The sequence below is a fragment of the Chiloscyllium plagiosum genome, chromosome 22, assembly GCF_004010195.1.
Source record: "Chiloscyllium plagiosum isolate BGI_BamShark_2017 chromosome 22, ASM401019v2, whole genome shotgun sequence".
Taxonomy (NCBI): domain Eukaryota; kingdom Metazoa; phylum Chordata; class Chondrichthyes; order Orectolobiformes; family Hemiscylliidae; genus Chiloscyllium; species Chiloscyllium plagiosum.
Window position 1 is genome coordinate 20188279 of NC_057731.1, and position 18260 is coordinate 20206538.

An 18260-nucleotide genomic window follows, 5' to 3' on the forward strand; every position below is an offset into this window, starting at 1 on the left:
TTTTGACGTGTAAATGCTAATTAAAATTCTATATGATCAATTGGATCCAATGATAGTGATACTTTGGCAGTGGAGGCTCTTTACGGTAAGTAGGCAAAAGTGAGGGCTGCAGATGCTGGAAGGCAGAGTTTAGATCAGAATGGTGCTGGAAAAGCACAGCATGTCAGGCAGCATCCGAGGAGCACGATAATCGACTTTTCGGGTAAAAGCCCTTCATCAGGAATGTAGGGTAAGTAATCAATCTTGTATGGTGTGCAAGGAAACTTTAATCCTCTGCTACCTCAGGTATCTGTCCCGACGTAGAGACAATCCACTTAGTGATTTGACGATTGCTTTTCCCTGTGTTCTGGGTGGACTATCTCTGGCTGTTCTTGGGTGAAAGGTTAGATTTTCCCTTTCCCTCAGTTATGGCCATGTTGAGAAAGCCACAGATTTAAAAGTCATCAGAGTCAAATGCCCCAATTTATGCCAGTGAATTGTTTTGTGGCCAACCTTGACTCATCCTGTTTCCAATGAAAATCCACTCAATTAATCTTTAAAGTAATTTCTGCCATCGCTAATTTGGTTACATTTCTTCCCTCTGAGTCATACAATTCCAGCTTCAAGATCATTCCAGGACTTAAGCACAAAATCAAGGCTGCTGCTGTAGTGAACTATTGAGTGAGTGCTGCACTGTTAGTCTCCCTGTCTTTACTGAGGAAATCTTCAAGCTGATGCCATGTCAGTGTTCTCAGCTGGGCGTAAAAGATTACACGACATCATTCTGAAGAAAAGCAGGCGAACTATCTCTGACGCTCTGGCCTATGTTTATCTCTCAATCAACATCACTAGAATAATCACAGCAAACTTTATATTAACAGGCACCAATGGGGCCTGGAATGTTCTGGTTGATCAAATATTTGGGATAATCAACATGTCCATATAATCAATGTAAAAATACACACTAATAGAAATGTAATGTAGGGGGTTACACCACAGTTATACTTTATTTACAGCATAAATCACTTAACCAATAATGTAACTTCGCCTTAAATAAAACATGACGGCAGATAGCCTTCTCACTCACCCTCAGCTGGCTACTCTAACATCACAGTGATATTTCATAGTCATAAAATTATGTAGCATGGAAAGAGACCCTTTGGTCCAACTTGTCCGCACAGATCAGATATCCTAAACTAATCTAGTCCCATTTGTTAGCATTTGGCCCATATACCTGTAAACCCTTCTGATTCATGCACCCATCCAGATGATTTTTAAATGTTTCATTTGCACCCACCTCCACCACCTCCTCTTGCAGCTTGTTCCATACACAAACCACCCTCTGAGTGAAAGAAATTGCCCTTCAGGTCCCCTTTAAATCTTTCCCCTCTCTATGCCTTTTGGATGTGTACTCCCCTACCCTGGGAAAAAGACCTTGGCTATTGGAAGAGAAACTGATTTGAAATTGAATCAACTGTGGATATTTGCTTGGCCATTCAATTGAACATCAAGTATATGTACATTGTGGTAAGTACATTAAAAAAAACTATAATAATTGCACAGAATAATGCAGTAAACTTTTCAGTACATGAGGTGTATAGTCTTTGCAGGGGGTTTATCAAGTATGCCAGATCATCAATTTGCTGCCACATTTACTACATTACAAAAGTGACGATACTCTATAAGTTGTTCTTTAGTGCCTTGAGATATCCGATCACTGTGAAATATGGTGGATTAATGCAAAATTTTTTTTGACATAGAGTCATAGAGATGTACAGCACGAAACAGACCCTTCAGTCCAACCTGTTCATGCCGACCAGATATCCCAACCCAATCTAGTCCCACCTGCCAGCACCCGGCCCATATCCCTCCAAACCCTTCCTATTCATATACCCATCCAAATGCCTTTTAAATGTTGCAATTGTACCAGACATACTTGCATGAAGTATAATTTATCAACAAAAACAGCAAAATGTCCCAAAACAATAAAAGTACAGACCAAATTGAGTGTTTATATTATTCACCAGAATGTTATCACAAGCTTTCAGATCAACTTAAATCCATAAACCAGTGAGATTGCTACCATTTATACATCACGTCATTTGATCTGTGTTGGGATTGTGTAATTTGTGGTTGTAACAGTGCCACACATTTGAGTCCTACTTGTCAATGCTGACTGTATGCTCCAAGAAAAATATTGGATTAGAGCTGGGCTGCAACATTTCAGGCTACACAGATCAGATGTGTATCAGATTTTTTGTATTTAATTTGAGGCTAGTAGCAATAATAAGATGCAAATGAGATATTAAGAAAGAATCCTCCTGACAGCAGCTATGCTCACTGTATTGACAACCCTGAATATCCAACACCTACCTCTGAACAAATCCTGGATACAAATGGATAGAATTACATTGGTGAACAGATTTTATGTTATTTGTATAATTATCATACACATTGTAATTGCACCTGCCTTACACTGTGTAATTTTAATGTAAAAGATAATAGCGGTGTGGAAAACCGTTGTAGAAAATTAATGGTTATGAACTTATTAATATAAACAAAACAAATGCTTTTATTTCACCTAAGTTAACAACAGTTAACTCACACCAATATCAAGATAATACAAAAAGCAGGATTTTTAAAAAATAACTACATCTGCTGCTTGTAGGCACAGAAGCAGTATGTTTTGGAAGAAAAATTAACAGGTGGATATACATATTAATACAGTGAAGCATATATTTGGTTTGGTCCTAGGATACTAAAAGAAACAACTGCAGAGATAGTGGAAGCATAGGTAGTAATATTTGAAAAATCTTCAGATTCTGGAGAAGTCCCAGATGATTAAAAAACTGCCAATGTAACACCTTATTCAAAAATGGATGGAGGCAAAAACAGGCAACTATAGGCCAGTTGGCTTAATATCTGTTACTGTGAAAACATTAGAGTCTATTATAAAGAATGCAATGTCAGAACGTTTAGGAATGCATAATATGGTCCTACAGAGTCAACATAGCTTCATGAAGGGGAAATTATATCTGATAAATTTATTAGAACTATTTGAAGAGATATCAACCAGAATAGAAAAAAGAGAATCAGTAAATGTAACATATGTGGATTTCCAAAAGGCATTTCATAAGATGCCGCACATAAGGCTAGCTAATAAGAGCCCATAGTATCAGGGCTAGTATTTTAGCATGGCTGCAAGATTGGCTAACTAATAGGAGACACATAGTTGGGATAAAGGGGGCATTTTTAGAATGGCAATCTGTAACTAGTGGAGATCAGTGTTTGGGAAAAAAATATTTATTAAACATATCAACAAGTTGGATAGGAAGGTACGATAGCTAAGTCTGTGAATAACACAAAAATAAATAGGGAGGCAATGGTATATTAACTCAAAGGGCCTACACAGGGTACAGAGAAGATATAGACAAGTGAGCAAATACTTGGCAGTTGAAATATAATGTAAGAAAATGTGAAGTTATGCACTTTGGCATGAAGACTAGAGAAGTAGAATATTATTTAAATGCAGATAGCTGCAGCCACAGGGCTTGAGGGTTTTTGTGCATGAATCATGATCATGTCTGTACCTAGCTTCTACTTTAATGCATCAATACAAGTAGCATTGGCTATTCCTTCTGGTAACAAATTCCACATTCTAACCACTCTCTGGGTAAAGACCTTTGGCAGCAGTCCTGAAATAAAACCTATTTTCACCTCTGATGCCACTCATGCTCAATGCCTCGCATCTCACAGTTTCTGAGTGTGGCGTTAAAGGGAATATTTCTTGTTGTTCTTAAAGTGAATGGAAGCCTTTCTTAGTAATAATACTTTGAGATGAGACAACGAGGCATAAACACAACAGTAGTGGCAATCAACAAACTGGTCCATTTGGTTTGAATGCATTTCTTCGAGTTTTACAGCTTTCAAAACTGTGTACATTTGCTTTGTACTAAAACCCAACACTTAAATCTAATTCAATTCAAAATCCTTCTCGTGAACAATAAAATGATCAAGAATCCTGAAACATGACAAATCATATGTTTAACTATTCATCAAGTCAGAAAGTATTGATTTCCAGCTCTAACAGCCCAGCCTCAACAAGTCAATGGGGAGAGAGTTCCAGATTTTCACAACCCTCTCTATGAAAGAGATGTTTTCAGCCTTTACCTCTTTATGGCCTAGCTCTAATTCTAAGACTATTACCCTGGTTCCCTCATTTTGTGCTCTGTTACCAATTCAATTCATCCCCAACTAAACAAGAATGTTTGAATCATCAACACAGCATGCATTTTTTTATAGCAGCTTACATACCTGGAAAATGCCTGACTGACAGATTTGGCACCTCGGGGGTAGAGGGGTTTGACCCCTGAATACAGGAAAGTTTTGATTCAAAGGAGGGAAAAATGGAGAATGGTCATGGGTAGGCAGAAATAGTATTGCTCCTCTTGGCCCACAAACATTACTGTAAAGGCACTCACTTCTTCCCAAAAACATCTCCGCAGAAACATTCTGTCAGGTTTTCTCAGAGCTGGGAAACCAAGCAGGCCCAGTTTGGTCCTGCTGACTAGGTCAGCTTTAAGGCACTGGCCTCATAAAATATGCATTAAAAATGCTAACTCTATTCTGATTCTATTAAACTGAGAACTACTTGCGTAAAATTCAGGTTAGGGTCAGAATTGAGAAGTTCCAGAACAGAAAGAAAATTGGTTGTGAATAGATTTAAATGATAATTAATCAATTACACCATGAACATTTGTACTTCAATACATATGCAAAGGTGCCATTAGGTTGAGCTCAACATTGCACATGATTTGATATGCTTTATCAGCAGTTCAAACAGTGCTACTAGTTGAGAGTCTATTTCATATAAATGGAGACAATGCTTACCCATGCTGTTCAATAACTCTATAATCATTAAAACTTGTAGAAAAGTTTCACTCAAGTTGTTTGGGGAAATCTCAATCCATATGATCATGAAATGGAAACACTAACAGAAACTGCTGGAAAAAAAACTCAGCAGATCTGGCTGCATCTGTGGAGAGAAATCAGAGTTAACATTTCAAGCCCAGTGACCCTTCCTCAGAACACTGACATGAAATGGATTGTTTTGGAGTTGATGGTGGGACCAAGAGGGACAGGACAAAAGAAAGACTTGCATTTATACGGTGCACTTCGTGACAACCAAATGTCTCAAAAGTAGCGAATGAAGATTAATCATTTGAGTATAGTAATGAGCAACGAGTCAATGCTGTCCAAGTGGAAATAAGATGGAAGGAGGTAATCTCCCTTAATACTGCACAAAAGAGAAACAAATGATAAATTTAGGATGCACAGACTATATTGAAACAACAGGAATCCTACAAATATTTGTATCACGTTAGTGTATCTAGCATTGTTCCCTAATATTGATGGGATGACATTGAAGAAAATGAGGGAGAGTGAAAGCTGTCCAGGAACTTGGAAAGACCAAATTTAACGGCAAGGCCACATCATCATATCTCAATTTCAATTTTCACCCAGCAGCTGGTTGACAGTCTGGGGCATGGGGCTGCTGGCTAATCCTGGGAGGGGGAAAGAGATAGAGAGGTCACAATCAGCAGAAAGAAGGCTGATGATGATGTCCAGGAAGCACACATGGTCCTACTGGGCCTACCAGAATAGCGAGAAATGAAAACTTAGCTTCTGGAAGGGGCAGCTTTCATCTCAATTTTGCTACTGAGTGTTGGAAAAAACCCTCCAGCACAGTTAAAGTTTTATGCTGGGCTCCCAATCGTTTGGTGGGAGACAGATTTAATTGCATTACTGAGGTGCACTGCATACCCAAAACGGAACTCACACACTTTGCTCCTTGCAGCCACAAGAAATAGTGAGCAGTGCAGGCACTGGGGTAAGATTGCATCATATATTTTCTGGGAATTAGCATGCTCTCCCACAGTGTTAGGTTTAAGATCAAAGCCTGCAATGCTACGTGAAAAAAAAATGATTTATAAAAATTCTGAAGCAAATGCAAGCTACTCACAGAAGAAATCTGACAGATTCTGAAAACCCAAACATTTCACATTGTACAAAGCAGCAATAACATCGTCAACCATACTTCATTCGGTAAAAGCGAACAACAAATTCTCAGCATCTTGGACATGGGGACACAAAAATAAAACTTTCCTTGCTTTAATAGAAGCATTGAATTAGAAAGTAGCTAAATGTCTCATTCTCAGGCTGGAGGCCCAAGCAGAACTGGGATGACCAGCATGCTCTGAGTGGAGCAGGCCAGCCAGTGGGCTGGAGGCTCGAATGGAGTTGGAACAGCCAATGGGCTGGAGGCCCAAAGGGAGTGGGGACGGCCAGTGGGCTGGAGGCCTGAATGGAGTGGGGATGGCCAATGGGCTGGAGGCCCAAAGGGAGTGGGGACGGCCAGTGGGTTGGAGGCCCAAAGGGAGTGGGGACGGCCAGTGGGCTGGAGGCCCAAAGGGAGTGGTAACAGCCAGTGGGTTGGAGGCCGAAAGGGAGTGGGGACGGCAAGTGGGCTGGAGGCCCGAATGGAGTGGGGACGGCCAGTGGGCTGGAGGCCCAAATGGAGTGGTAACAGCCAGTGGGTTGGAGGCCCAAAAGGAGTGGGGACGGCAAGTGGGCTGGAGGCCCGAATGGAGTGGGGACGGCCAGTGGGCTGGAGGCCTGAATGGAGTGGGGACGGCCAGTGGGCTGGAGGCCCGAATGGAGTGGGGACGGCCAGTGGGCTGGAGGTCCAAAGGGAATGGGGACGGCCAGTGGGCTGGAGGCCCAAAGGGAGTGGGGATGTCCAGTGGGTTGGAGGCCCAAAGGGAGTGGGGACGGCCAGTGGGTTGGAGGCCCAAAGGTAGTGGGGACGGCCAGTGAGTTGGATGCCCAAAGGGAGTGGGCACGGACAGTGGGCTGGAGGCCCGAATGGAGTGTGGACAGCCAGTGGGCTGGAGGCCCGAATGGAGTGGGGATGGCCTGTGAGCTGGAGGCCTGAGTGAAGTTTAGGCATTCAATGTTTATCAAATCATTTTCTGAGGTAATCTGAAAAATCCAAAACACAATGGATAAGATGTATATGAGAGAGGGAATAATTCATTCAGAAAATATGTGGCAGGAATTAAGCTGATCGTAACAGGAGGCCCAAAGGGAGTGGGGACGGCCAGTGGGTTGGAGGCCCAAAGGGAGTGGGGACGGCCAGTGGGCTGGAGGCTCTGCAAAGCAGACTTTTAGTAGGTTGTAGGCAAAAGTGAGGAGTGCAGATTCTGGAAACCAGGGTTTAGATCAGAGTGGTGCTGGAAACGCACAGCAGGTCAGGCAGCATCCGAGGAGCAGGAAAATCGATGTTTTGGGCAAAAGCTCTTCTCCAGGAATAGAGGCAGGAAGCCTCCAGGGTGGAGAAATAAATGGGGGTGGGTGGGGCTGGGCAGAAGGTAGCAAATAGTACAATAGGTGAATGGGGGTGGGGATGGAGGTGATAGGTCAGAGGGGAGGGTGGAGTGGATAGGTGGGAAGGGAGATTGGCAGGTAGGACAGGTCATGAGGACAGTTCATGAGGACAGTGCTGAGCTGGAAGGTCGGAACTGAGGTAAGGTGCGGGAGGGGAGATGAGGAAACTGGTGAAGTCCACATTGATGCACTGGGGTTGAAGTGTTCCGAGACAGAGAAAAGCTAGTCATGTTGTATGTGAGATTGCTCCTTTTCAAAACTGAGCCTTTTAAAGTTGCACTTAGCAAAGAAATTGCTGCAGCCAAGCATCAAGGCTTTAAGGCAGCTGATGTCATCCATTTTAATATTTACTTTATGTTCGTAGTCATTCTGCTGTTAAAATTGAAGCTGCCCCAAAATAATTCAGGTTTTTACTGGTACATTTTCATATTTAGAAGGGATTTAGCATCATTTTTTGCCGGACACAAAGTGATGATTAACAGAGTACCTGGAATTATTGCGATTAAAAAGTACTCAAGTTATACTCATTAAGAAGGCTGTGCTTACTGCCACTACAACTACAGGGGAACAGTCATCACTCAGGCAGGTCACATTCATATAGCAGCACTGCCAGAGATGCACCGGATAACTTCCTGCAAAGACTAAGACCATCCTTACCGTTACAGCAGAAACAATAAAATGTGAGCTTTTTCCAGTATTTCGCCATTACACACTTGTAAATGTTGTGTGATCTTATTGTGCCAGTCTAACACTTTAGCTCAGGATCAAAGTTTCACATGGCAAATTGAAGCAGAGTGAAATGGTGGGATCAGATGGAGAACCAGTGGAGCAGTGGAGTACTGAGAGAGTTAGAACACAGAGCAGTGTGCCAGTGAGATAACAACAGTGCAACAGGTCACAGGACAGTGCTTGAATGAGACAGAGCGGGGCAGACAGAGAGAGAGAGAGAGACAGAGAGTGGGGCAGACAGAAAGAGAGAGACAGACAGACAAACAGTGGGGCAAACAGAGAGAGAGAGAGACAGAGAGTGGGGCATAGAGAAAGAGAGAGAGAGACAAAGAGCAGGGCAGACAGAGAGAGCGAGAGACAAAGAGCGGGGCAGATAGAGAGAGGGAGAGAGAGAGAAAGACAGAGGGACAGACAGAGAGAGCGACAGAGAGAGACCAAAAAGAGTGAGAGAGGTAGAGACACAGTGGGGAGGGCAGAAAGACAGTGGGGCAATTACAATAGTGAACTAGAAAATACAGCAGTGGAGGGACAACTGAGCAATGGAGGGGGCTGAGCCAGTGGGGCTGTGGTGCAACAGAGCAATCAGGCAGCAAAGCAGCTCTGTAGGAAGTGGCAGAGGAATGTTACAATGGAGAAGCAAGGCACTGCAGCAGCAGAGAAGCAGGGCAAGGGGGAATTGTGCAGCAGGCCAGATGAGTAGTAGAGCAACAGAATGATGAGCTGGTGAAGCAGTGTACTGGCTGGGCAGCAGAGCAGCAAGTACAACAGTGCATCAAAGGCACATGTTTGGTGCCACTTCAGCAGAGAGGGTGTTGACTTCTTGTGCCGGGCTGACATCAATGGTATCCACACCACTGACCCCTGCACTGAACCCTGCATTGATGCTACCAGGGCACACTGGAACTTCAGAAAGAAATCTTGACAACAAAGCTTTTAAGACCATAGGTGGAAGTTCCAATTATTGAAGAGCATGAAACAAGCAATGGTTTGATCTGTTATACACTCAGTTTGATTGTTATACGCATTAACACTGTAAGTAATCTAATCTAATCTAATTTAATAAATGTGCAGGGTGTATGACAGGCAGTCAATCCAATACAAGTCTGAAGATGAAGAACTAACAAAGAGGATTGATGAGGGCAGAGCGGTGGACGTGATCTATGTGGATTTCAGTAAGGCGTTCAACAAGGTTCTTCATGGTTGACTGGTTAGCAACATCAGACCACATGGAATACAGGGAGAACTAGGCATTTGGTTACTGAATTGGCTCAAAGGTAGAAGACAGAGGGTGGTGGTAGACGGTTGTTGTTCAGACTGGAGGCCTGTGACCAGTGGAGTGCCACAAGGATCGGTGCTGGACCCACAGCTTTTTGTCATTTAGATAAATGATGTGGATGTGAACATAAGAGTTACAGTTAGGAAGTTTGCAGATGACCCCAAAATTGGAGGTGTAGTGAACAGTGAAGAAGGTTACCTCAGAATGAAATGGGGATCTTGATCAGACGGGCCAATGGGCCGAGTAGTGGCAGATGGAGTTCAATTTACATAAATGTGAGGTGCTGCATTTTGGAAAGACAAATCAGGGCAGGAATTATTTACTTAATGGCAAGGTCCTGGAGAGTGTTGCCAAACAAAGAGACTTCAGTGTGCAGGTTCATAGCTCCTTGAAAGTAGAGTCGCAGGTAGATAGGATAGTGAAGAAGGCATTTGGTATGTTTTCCTTTACTGGTCAGGGCATTGAGTATAGGAGTTAGGAGGTCATGTTGTGGCTGTAAGGGGCATTGTTTAGGCCACTTTTGGAATACTGTGTGCAATTTTGGTCTCCCTCCTATTGGAAAGATGTTGTGAAACTCGAAAGGGTTCAGAAAAGATTTCCAAGGATGTTGCCAAGGTTGGAGGTTTTGAGCTATAGGGAGAGGCAGAATAGGTTGGGGCTGTTTCCCCTAGAGCATCAGAGGATGAGGGGTGATGTTAGAGTTTATAAAATCATCAGGAGCATGGATAGGGTAAATAGACAAGGCCTTTTCCTCAGGGTGTGGGAGTTCAGAACTAGAGGTTTAGGGTGAGAGGGGGAAAATTTAAAAGGGACCTAAGGGACAACTTCTTCATGCAAGGGGTAATGCTTGTATGGAATTAGCTGCCAGAGGAAATGGTAGCCAGTTCAATTACAACATTTAAAAGACATCTGGATGGTACATGAATAAGATGGGTTTAGAGGGATATGGCCCAAGTGTTGGTAAATGGAACTAGATTAGTTCAGGATATCTGGTCGGCATGGATGAGTTGGACTGAAGGGTCTGTTTCCATTCTGTACATCTCTATAACTCTAAGACTGTGTTGAACTATTTGCTCCTCGTTGCCTTTCAATTCGCGCTTTGCTGACTATCTTTCACTGATACGTTAAAAATCATGTCCAGTTAAAGGGACATTGCCTTTTTTGTTTTGATGAGGGGAAAAGATCATACATTATTTTCAACTCAAGACATCATACACAGATAGTGAAATTATGAATTTTTCAATTCAATTTTCCTCATTATATGACGTGCTTCTAATTAAATGAAGGAACACATGCCAAATACTTATCAGGAAGACAACATTTTTTAAGAGTAACTCCCAATACAGGACCTGATCCAATCAACAGTACAAACCACACAAAATAAAGACTTTTCAGAGCTGGCTATCACATCGAAGCACATAATTTTCTAAATTAAGAGGTCACTTGGTTTCAGTGTATAAAATGTAAAGTAAAAATCCTTCTTACCTATCTAGCACGTAAGTAAGAGCTTTCTGTCGGGTTCCTGAGTAGACAGATGGGCTTGTTTCCCAAGCAATTAAATTGGAAGCATCATGGAAAAGATGAATGTTCACCAAGTCAAAGGCACTGTCAAGAAAATAACCATCACAAAAGTGAATCATCAGGCGAGTGCTCTTACGATCATGACAGAATTTAGAAAAGGGTCGCACTGCACATCAAACTGCCATAATAGGAGCCTTACAAATACATTTGTATTTTGGAACATGCCCTTTGCACGTACTGGGATTAACTATTATGGTTAATAAACAATAAAATTCTTTCAATAATGATGGTTGCCGACTTTCCTTGACAAAATTCATATTTGCTTACTAAGCATACTGCCTCTGTTGTTTTAATGGAGAATTGCTTTTAAACAATACATTGTAAGTAAACTCTGATATCTATCACCCCACAGATGGAACCTCATTATACCTGTCAGCTCACACCTTATATATTGAATGCTATTGTCATCTAATCCATGAAAAGTAAATAATGCATCCCTGTGTACATGCTCTGGGAGGGTAGCTTCACAATAAGAATGACACAATCATAAAAATGTGCCATTTTGTGCATTAGTTTATTAAGTGTTATTAAAAATCTGTAAAACTGAGCTTCATTATTTTAAGTGTTTTACAGCCAGCATTCGGAAGCACTTGGAGAGAAGGATTTATGAGATCTGAGGGAAAATTTTCATACAAAAAAATAAGAATAGCGAAATAAAATCATTTTCACCTTGTAGACGAAATGTCATTCACTAAGAAATTGTCAAGCTGAAAGAATTACTTTTAGTCTTTCATTTAATATCTTTCTAAAGTTCACTAAGAGCACAGATGAACATTGATAGGAGCTCCAGGTCTCAAAGATATTAACTGAATACCAAAGTTAAATGATAGAGGATACAAGTGACTCCCTCTTCTTACCAGGTGAAGAACCTTATGAAGAAAAATACCTAGTCACACCATACTTTTACCACATGCAAATCTCCTCAGTACTGAAAACCAATGCCAATATTTGTAGCAACACTGAAATGAGGAGTGTTTCATCCACTCAGAGAAATCGTAATATGGGATTAGGGACTGGAGAATGATCAAATTTATAAAACTAATTGATGGATTTCTCTCTGTCATAAATATTCCACAAATTCAACATATAACACATTCTTGAACAAATTAAAATCAAATAAATGAGAATGGCAGCAGAGTTAATTCATTTCAACTGAGGTGACAGTGGATGGACTACAATCAATTTTGATTTCACTGGCATTGGTACAATGGGAAGAAGAAAATCAAGCTGATTCCAAGGCTTACTGGCTCCCCAATTGGAAAGCATATTGAAGTTATAACAGGCACAGTCCAGAATGGCCTACTCATGTATTTGTTACTGTGAAATATTTGCTGATGCTTACATATGAGAATTTGACATGTAGCAAGCTATTGATTATTGCTAGACCTATGGAAATATATATGGACCAATCAACAGGGTAACATTATGAAGAAGGTAAATGTTATGTTGACCTTCAGAGTGAGTGGATTCAAAACAGGAGCAAGAATGTCTTGCTGCGTTTGGACAGTGCCTTGATGAGACCATGCTTGGAATATTGTATGTGTTTTTGTCTTCTTACCTGAGGAAGAATGTTCTTGCTATAGAGGGAGTGCAATCAAGATGTATCAGATTGATTCCTGGGATGGCAGGCTGGCATATGAAGGCAGAATCGACCGGTTAGAATTATGTTCACTGGAAACGAGAAGCAGTAGGGGAGAGGTGATGGCCTAGTGGTATAATCACTGGGCTATTAATCTGAGGAACTGGGTTCAAATCCAGCAGGTAGTAGAATTCAAATTCAATAAAAAATTTAAATTAAGAGATTTCCATTTCATGGGGCATTGGCATTGGTTTTGGAACCGGGGCGGGGGGATCTGTACCATTGGAACAGTTTCCACCTGAACCAATCTGGAACCAGTGTTCTCGTGAAAAGGATAAATAGGGTGGTCAGTCGGACATAAAACTTCTGTGTCGGGAGGTAGGGAAAGCAAAAGTGATGGGAGGTATGGAGTTAAATGGAAAGTCAAGCAGCAGGATAGCATATGTGCAGGTGGGTTTAAGCAGACTAGGAATGCAGCAAAAAGGAAGGATAACTGAGGACATCTTATGATATCCAATATCTCTAATAATGATAAGGAATTTAGCATTAAGACACTTTACCTGCATGCTTGTAGTATTGTTCGTAACAAAGTAGATGAATTAATGGCACAAATCATCGTGAATGATTATGATGCAGGATTGGCTGTCTGATAGAGGCAGAGTTGGGATAAAACGTTCCTTTTTGGAATAGCAACCGGTGACAAGTGTAGGGTTCAGTTTGGGGCTGCAGCTGTCCACTTTACCTGTAAATGATCTAGATAAAGAGACTGGGGGCATTCTGGTGAAGGTTGCCAATGAAGATTAGGTGGACAGGCAGGTAGTACTGTGGAGGTGGGGAGGTTGCAGGAAGATTTAGACAGTTTAGGAGAGTGGTCCAGGAAATGTCTGATGAAATTCAACATAAGCAAATGCGAGGTCTTGCACTTTGGAAAAAAAGAATATTTTCAAAAAGATGAGAAAATTCGTAAAGCCAAAGTACCAAGGGATCAGGAGTGCTCGTCCAAGATTCTCTAAAGGTCAACTTGCAGGTTGAGTCTGTGATTAAGAAAGTGAATGTAATGTTGTCATTTATCTCAAGAGGGTGGAATATAAAAGCAGCGACGTGCTTCTAAGACTTTATATACCTCTATTAGGCCACATTTAGAATACCGTGTCCCTGGAATGGTAGGCCTAACATGCGATGAACAGCTGAGGATCCTGAGATTGTATTCATTAGAATTTAGAAGGTTGAGGGGAGATCTAATAGAAACTTACAAGATAATGCATGGCTTAGAAAGGGTGAACGCTGGGAATTTGTTTCCGTTAGGCAGGGAGACTAGGACCCATGGGCATAGCCTTAGAATTAGAGAGGGTCAATTTAGAACAGAAATGAGGAGACACTTCTTCAGCCAGAGAGTGGTGGGCCTCTGGAATTCATTACCACGGAGCACAGTGGAGGCGGGGACATTAAATATCTTCAAGGCAGAGATTGATAAATTCTTGATCTCACAAGGAATTAAGGGCTACGGGGAGAGTGCAGGTAAGTGGAGTTGAAATGCCCATCAGCCATGATTAAATGGCGGAGTGGACTCGATGGGCTGAATGGCTTTACTTCCACTCCTGTGTCTTATGGTCTTATCTCCTCGAAACCTGTAATTTTCTATAGTACTAGACTGAGTAAAGGCAGGAAGAAAGGATGTTTCTGATGACTGAGGAGTCTAGAGAACAAGGAGACACAGTTAGAGATATGGGGTAGGCCATTTACGACTGAGATGAGAAGACGTTTCTTCACCCAGAGAATGGTGAGCCTGTGGAATTCTCTCCCACAAAAGCAGCTGAGACCAAAATATTTAATAGTTCTTAGGGCTAAAGGGATCAAAGTGTCCGGGGAGAAAGTGGAATCAGAGTACTAAGTTAGTGATCATTTATGGTCCTACTGAATGGTGGTAAAAATAAGGACTGCAGATGCTGGAAACCAGAGTCTAGATTAGAGTGGTGCTGGAAAAGCACAGCAGGTCAGGCAGCATTCGAGGAGCAGGAAAATTGACGTTTCGGGCAAAAGCCCTTCATCAGGAATATTCCTGATGAAGGGCTTTTGCCCGAAACGTCGATTTTTCTGCTACACGGATGCTGCCTGACCTGCTGTGCTTTTCCAGCACCACTCTACTGAATAGTGGAGTAAGTTGACCCAATGCCTTATCCTGTTTGTATTTTCTATGATCGTATGAAATGGTTCTTGAAAGAACCTGGGTAATTTCCCTCTCTCCGTGATTTGTTGAAATTATATTTCACTTTTAGCAGGTCATAGAAAAATAGAAGTTCGGAACAGGAGTAGGCCATTCATTCCCTTGAGCCTGCTATGCATTCATTATGACCATGGCTGACTATCAAACTCCATACTCTAATCCCACCCTCCCCCACATATCCCCGATCCCTTTAGCCACAAGAGCTACATCTACCTCCTTCTTGAAACCACATTATGTTGTGGCCTCAACCACTTTCTGTGGTTGCGAGTTCTACAGGTTCAACACTCTCTGGGTGAAGAACGTTTTCCTTATGTTATCCTTAAACTATGACCTGGACTCCCCCACCATTGTTCCTGCACCTTACAGTAGAGTGCTGTAAGAAATTTACAAGTTTCTATGAGATTCCCCCTAAACTCCAGTGAATACAATCTTAACTGACCAATCTCTCCTCATACATCAGTCTTGCCATCCCAAGAATCCTCTTGATGAATCTTCACAGCACTCCCTCCATAGCAAGAACATCCTTCCTCAGATAAGGAGGCCAAAACGGCAAATAATGTCCAAGTCAAGCTCATCACCAAGCCTGCAAGTTATTGCCCATCCTTTGGGCAACTTGCAATGCCAAGTCAGACACTTTCATAATCAGCCATATAACAAAGGCCACATTTGGGAAGGTGACAAGACCTCTGCCCCAAAGGATTAGTGAATCTGTGTGGCTGTCATAACAATATGAATGTTTTTCTTGTGCCATCTCAAAACTTGCTCAATTTATTTAATGAATTTCCAGAACTGGCCACCTGGGGTTCAAGCTCAGGAGTTTGAGCTTCTACTGTGGTTCTACAGACGCACACTTACTGATCTGGAATGTGTACCATGGGTTGTCTGGATGTCAGCCCTAACATTGATGGGAGATTAATGGAATTCCTGGAAGAAAAGGAATTAGGCATTCTCAGATGTTTACTCCAACTGATACCCATCAATGTTACAACAGAGACTGAGGCAGCTCCCTTGCAAGTCACAGTCATTGTCTTCAGGAAAGGCAGAGAAGACAGAAGGAGTTCAATACCATGAAAATTGCCCATTCCTTGCAACCTTAAATGATTGACTCTCATGTGATGGGTAATGAATCATTTGGATTGATAAGTTATTGTAAATTCAACCAGCCTTGGTCAGTTGGTCTGATGAGAAAATTGAATTAGGATGAAATGAGCAAAAATTAACCTTATAATATTTATTATCTCATAACCAGAAGTGTTCTAAAGCATTAGATGGGTAGCTGATCCAGACAAGTTAGAACACTCAGAACTTTTGTTTGTTCATTAGTGCTGCGTAAGCTGATTATTACTGGACAATTGTAATTGCTCTCAATGTCTTAAGCCATGAAAAGAGCAAATCAACCACACATCTTTGGATCCTGTTCTGGCTGCAGCCCCTTTGTGCCCCACACACAGATCTCAATCTCATTAATCTATTGTTTAAGCACAAGTTCATCGAATGATCAAAACACAATGATCTGCATCTCGATCACTGTGCTTTAGCTGCTGATATTGTCCCACGCAGCTACCCGTTCTCATTGTCTTTTGACCATATTTCTGAAAGGCCTGTTCCCCTATCCCTGCAGATTCAGGACATCTCTACTCCTCTTTCTCCCTTTTCCAACAAAGTCTTAAATACCCATGTTCAAAAGTTTTGCAACCTCATCTCTTCCATGTTCTGCATTTCTCATCTCAAATCAGACTCTCTTCAGCCATGACCTCAGCCATAATAAACACTCTATTTAAGAAGTGAAGGTCAACTTTCTACCATACCACCAAGTTAAATGATTGGTCTAGCATTGAACTGCACTGGTCTATCTGTTGTCAGCAATTAGACCACACTTGCAATGCTGGATAATTTTGTACTGTTTCATCTTTCTGACATGGTCCAAAGAAATGACAGAATGAGTCAAAAGTTATATTTAAGGAAGGAAAGAAAATCAAAGAAGTTATTTAAGTCCAAAGTCTCTTAAAAAATATACAAGCGTTGAAACATTTTGCCAGTTTTCTAGCTTCAGTGGCCTGAATGGTGTACTTTTCTCCCTACATTGAGAGATGCTGGCATTGTGAATGTTCCTCCTACCCCCATCGATTTAGTGACCTCAATAACTATTCCGTTCCTACTACCAGTAACCTTCATCTCTTAAATAGAGTGTCTATTATGGCTGATGTCATGGCTGAAGAGAGTCTGATATCAATGGACACCAACATTACAGCCAGACCTGGAAATCAGTCGGAAGTGATTCAACATCACTTGAAACACATTTCAAAGTCCCCAAAGAAGAAAAATAAAAATCACTGATATTGAAATAGATAAGGTTACTTTGTATCCTGCAACATTCTAAAACTCTTTTATTATGGCTGATGTCATGGCTGATGAGAGTCTGATATCAATGGACACCAACATTACAGCCAGACCTGGAAATCAGTCGGAAGTGATTCGACATCACTTGAAACACATTTCAAAGTCCCCAAAGAAGAAAAATAAAAATCACTGATATTGAAATAGATAAGGTTACTTTGTATCCTGCAACATTCTAAAACTCTTTTATTCTTAAATGGAAAGTACCAAGATACCATTTCAGGATTTGTTTCCTTTGTTGTTCATGTTACTCCAAGAGTATAGGTCAGTCCAATGCACTGCAATTATCTGGGGCTAATTGAAACAATTACAGATGGCCTTCAGAATGTATTGCCTTTCTCAGGACCAATATATTTATATCACAAAAAGAGTAAAAACTTGCTATAGTAGCAATACACTCTACCTCAAGGATAGTAAGAAAATCATAAGGCAAACCAACTGCCATCAGGTAATCTCATTATCTGGGTCATTAATACTGCTTACTCTTACTATTTTTATTAGCCATGATAATTTTTTAAAATCTAAATTTATCATCTTATCTTCACATCCCTCAATATCTTGGCATCTCAACAAAGTGTCTGCAGTTTAACAAGCATTCCATAACTCAGAACATCCACTGTCCCTTCTGAAGCAGGAATATCACAGATGGAAACAGCCTCAAGATATTTAGGTACAATAGTATCGTTAATTGTCCAGATCATTTCTGTGGTTTTCAGTGGAAGAAGTCTTCATGGATAGTCAGAAAAGAAGTTATGTTAAAAATTTCTAGTTTGGTATTTCCATATATTCTGTCTTATTAAAGTCCGATAAACTAAAATATAAAATGTTAGGTGAAATTGCAGCAGCATTATGTAAAATAATGGCAAGGCTGATGGTTTAACCCTTTCCATCATAAATACATTTCCAAGGACATAAGGTGTGGCGAATGACAGTGAAGTGACTGAAAAGGTCTGGACATCAAATCTCAACTCTACCCGATTTGTACCTCTAACGCTATTAAATAAATTGCAAATTAATGTACAAGTTAAAATCAAAAGGACTGGAACATA

The 18260-nt window shown here is 41.3% G+C and overlaps 1 protein-coding gene across 2 annotated transcripts in view; it reads right to left on the bottom strand.

Moving 5' to 3' along the window:
- LOC122561115 (inositol polyphosphate-5-phosphatase A) overlaps positions 1–18260 on the bottom strand; it is a 496456-nt gene that overhangs the window by 138265 nt on the left and 339931 nt on the right. For both annotated transcript variants that reach the window (XM_043712554.1, XM_043712555.1), the window contains exon 8: positions 10916–11035. In XM_043712554.1, coding sequence (XP_043568489.1) covers positions 10916–11035 — 120 coding nt within the window. The remainder of the gene's footprint in view (positions 1–10915; positions 11036–18260) is intronic.